We start from the raw sequence: 4,020 nt of genomic DNA on the forward strand, positions 1-4,020 counted from the left end.
GAATGAATATACATTTTTTAATTAAACATATATAAAAGACTCATTGTGTAGAATATTACATGAACACATTACACACATCATTGAATAAAAGAATATTTGGTAAAAGGAAAGCAGTCTGCAGTTATAATTACACAAAACAAATAACGTGTCTAAACGCAACACTATAAACTTGCTGATTTATTGTAAGGGAAAAGTCATTGTCGCTGTGAATCCTAATATTTCCTCCTTCACTGCCCCTCATGTGTTTGTTGCAAAAAAGACTATTTCATCACAGCGAGTCACTGTTTAACTTGTTATGAAGTATGAAGTAACAGTTCGGGGTAAAACTCAAAGCTTTTCCTTCTATTTGAATTATTTTGCCTGTTTACCAACCTCTGAACCACTGCAGACATCTTCAGGGATTCACAAAGTACAGTATGGTAACAGTAGAATAAAGTACAATACACTAATGATATAGATGAAATAATCGTAAACCTTGTAACGACCTGCTTTGGCAAAACTTTTCTTAATCATGAATATGCCAATGAAATAAATGTATAAATGCAGAAATGAGGTTCAAGACCAAGGAATGTAAATGTCCACATGCTCCACATGCTCCACCTTTTTAATTGTGTTAATTACATTCAACATCCCTTTTCTTTCTCATCCTCTCATCTTTTGCTCTCGTGCCATCTGACACAGTCCACACAGAGGCAGGCAGGCCATGACTACCCAGTCATCACACACAGAGCCCTGGGAAAAAGCACAGGCATGGTAAACTGGTGACAAACATCATAATCATCTCATTAAGAATAATAATGATCATAACCATTTAAAGATTGTTTGGGGTGAACAATATCTTTACAGATCCATGTTCAGGGAGCAGGTCTCTGCATTTCACTGCTACTAAAGCAGTAGCATCCTATTTTTAGGACAAAATCAGTTGTTGTTTTTTTTGGTCTTATCAGTGTTTTGACAAATTTAGTAAACTTACACCAATATTGTATCTGCTGCGCATGCTTGTCCTTAGAGCAATCATGGCACCAGGTAGGAACGGCACGCAACAGCTGTCTCCGTTGTCTTGAGCCACCTTACAGCCCAAGATACATGGAACAAATGTCGCACAAAGACCTGGAAGTGAAAGATACTGAATATTGTCATGGGTTTTCATTTCCCATCAATGGTTAATTTGTCCTTGGTTACACAAAAACACGTACAGATGCCACAGTCGTCACAACAGTCACACACATTTGAACTCCAGTCTGATAATCCAGAGGACACGGTGTACTGTGTGAGCTGAGGTTGTGAGGAGATCACATTTGACTGGAACGCCATAGCTGCAAGTAAAAGAACAAGAATATGAAGTTGAGGAGAAATATAACTTTATTTTTCATTTTTTGTAGTAATGTACTAAGTCACTATATTTAAAAAAAAAAAAAAAAAAAAAAAAGAGAAAAGAAACACTGAAGATTAGCTTCCTGTCTCTATATAATTTCATAGTCCTATTTGCAGCAATGCTTCCTCCAAGCAAATGTCCAGTTAAGTGTCCATTCATGTGCCACAAATTTAGCAGTTCAGCCTTAAGAATCCATGGAGCTGGACAGGACGATCTCAGCTTGGAGGAAATGTTGCTTCACATCTCACCTCCCAAAGTTAGTTTATAGCTCCTCAAAAGGCAGTCCGATGTTGTAGAAGGCCAACTCCAGAATCAGGAGGGACTGGCAATAACTCTTATACCCTAAGTGACATCACTCTTCCACCAAAATCCAGTTTCTATGCTGATATATGGAAAACATTGACTATTCAGGCAGGTGCAAACACTCTGTAAAGAGAAAACTCAAATGTTTGATTTTGGGGCGTACCACACCTTCCAAAAGGGTGCACCTAACATGACGTGTTTTTTATCAGCATATAGTAAATGAAGAACAAAGCAGTGCATATTTGTATTCCAGCCACATATAAACCAGGTTTTGCCTTTAGTTCATGGGTGTGGTGTGTGTACACACTGTGGACCCGACTATATGAATGAGAAATTAAGAGTTAAAATGAGCTGCAACCATCAAGCACAAACCTGAGTAGAAAAGGGTTTGTTGACTTGTGCTGCAATGCATTGTTTTGATGTACACATTTGATTGTCAGATGTACACATATGTCTGTCTGTAGAAAAAAGTGAACATTACTCAACACGTGCTGTGATTATGCTGGGATTATGTAATGTGACAGAAGGCTGCTAAACTACAATCTACAGAATACAAAAGATTTTGTTTGTATTTTCATGATAAGATTCCTGTTAGCTATGCACCCAGTAATCATCTCCATGGACTATTCATCGAGTCCGTACATGACACATAAGACAACATCAAAGGAATATAAAAGTGATTGAAGAAAAGATTATTTACAGTTAGTCAAAGTAAAATACACACATACCAGTTACATATGACCACAACGTAACATTTGGTTAGGATAAGATTTATTGTGTGATTTGATATGTGTCATAGGATATGATATGAATGACAATGTGTAATATAAACAAAACTAAAACACAGATTTCCAACTCAAATGACTCTGTTTCAGCAATATAGGATGTAAATAATGCCAAGTAAAAAAAACATAAAAACATAATGAAATTATTAAAAATATATAAATAATAAAAATAATGTAAAGTGAGACAAACTACAGTATGAAACACAAACAAGATGTAATGCATGAAATTAATCCATACAATTATAATTACGCATGATAAAAACACTTACCTCTGCTCTAATAAAGATTACGATGACAACAAAGACTGCTGAGCTAATAATGTGACATACAGTATAATAGATTTTACACACTGTTACAAATATTGCCTAGACAACATTTTTGTTACTACTCGCTCCTCTAATGGATTCCAAATATCTGATATCATCTATTAAACCCTAACACTTTGAAATGATTTAAAACCTTTATCTATAGTGTTTCACTCAGTTTTGACAAGTATTATACCTGCATGTTTTCTAGCACACTCAGACACCTGTAAATATTCCACTCCCTAACAGCCCTCGGCTAACATTACTCAGTTTTAAAGCTACAGTGAAGAACAAAGGCATCTATTGGTACCGACCATGTCATGATAGCTTGTCAGAACGGGGGGCTAAATAACTGAAATTATCAACTAAATTTTGGCAACGGAAAAACTGACATTTACAAAGGAAGAATGGGTTTGAAGTTTGAAGTTTTTATTTTGCACAATAATAAGACAAAAAGAAAAAGATAAAGAAACAACACCAAAAGAAAAGTGCAAGGTAGTGGCAAGAAACCCAAAAGGGCTTATACAGGGCCTCTACCTATATTAAAATTCACAAGTTAAATTAAGAACAAGTAATTAGAAATAGAAAAAAATTATAATTACCATAAAAATAAAGCTAAATTATAATAATATTAAAATTAAAAATTAAAAATAAAACAAAAGTGTAGAAATGTGTGTGTATGAGTGTGTGTTCTACTTAGTGACCTGAGCAACCAGAGCAGCCCCTAAACTGTTCTTATAAGTGTTAAAAGAGGAGAACTGTATGGAACTATTAAATTGATCATTCCAGGGTATTGTACCTCTATATTTTAAGGAAAATTGACCAAGGGTAGTACGATACTGAGGAGGGTGAAGTCTTGTCAATTGTCTAGTATTGTACTTATGTAATTGTGAGTTGACTTGGAAATATTCACTGAAAAGTTTAGGAATGGAATTTGGAATATACATATACTTAAAGATAAAAATGCATATTTGGTATATATTGATCTGAAAAATTGTCATTATCTTGAGTTTTTGGAAAAGGAGAGCAGAAGGATTTAGTCGTTTTTTCTATGGGTACCCACAAGTCTCCCTTTTATACCTCATGATAATGCCAGGCAGTTTTGGGCAAAAGTCTTGCCATTTTCTTTGCATGCAATATGATAGTGTTGTTTTCATCAATGACACCAATCACCATAACCAATGATGTATTTGAATATTTCTGTATACTGTGTGTTAAACATTTTTGGACATAAAATGCAATATTTTACCAC

At 34.8% G+C, this 4,020-nt stretch overlaps 1 protein-coding gene across 1 annotated transcript; it reads right to left on the reverse strand.

Moving 5' to 3' along the window:
- Window positions 1-584: 584 nt before the first annotated feature.
- On the reverse strand, window positions 585-1,314 carry cnfn (cornifelin). Its single transcript, XM_062423250.1, has 3 exons — window positions 1,197-1,314; window positions 974-1,110; window positions 585-732 (listed from the first exon to the last, which is right to left on the reverse strand). Exons 1-3 carry the CDS (start codon window positions 1,312-1,314, stop codon window positions 643-645), a joined length of 345 nt encoding a protein of 114 aa, XP_062279234.1. The 3' UTR covers window positions 585-642.
- Between the last annotated feature and the right edge of the window lie 2,706 nt (window positions 1,315-4,020).

This window comes from Scomber scombrus, chromosome 7, assembly GCF_963691925.1.
Source record: "Scomber scombrus chromosome 7, fScoSco1.1, whole genome shotgun sequence".
Taxonomy (NCBI): Eukaryota; Metazoa; Chordata; class Actinopteri; order Scombriformes; family Scombridae; genus Scomber; species Scomber scombrus.

Coding starts and splice junctions, on each gene's coding strand:
- cnfn (XM_062423250.1), bottom strand. CDS start 1,314: ATGGCGTTCCAGTCAAATGTGATCTCCTCACAACCTCAGCTCACACAG. Junction 1,111..1,196: donor TTGTGACGACTGTGGCATCT/GTACGTGTTTTT, acceptor TTTCACTTCCAG/GTCTTTGTGCGACATTTGTT. Junction 733..973: donor GCAGCAGATACAATATTGGT/GTAAGTTTACTA, acceptor GCTTTTTCCCAG/GGCTCTGTGTGTGATGACTG.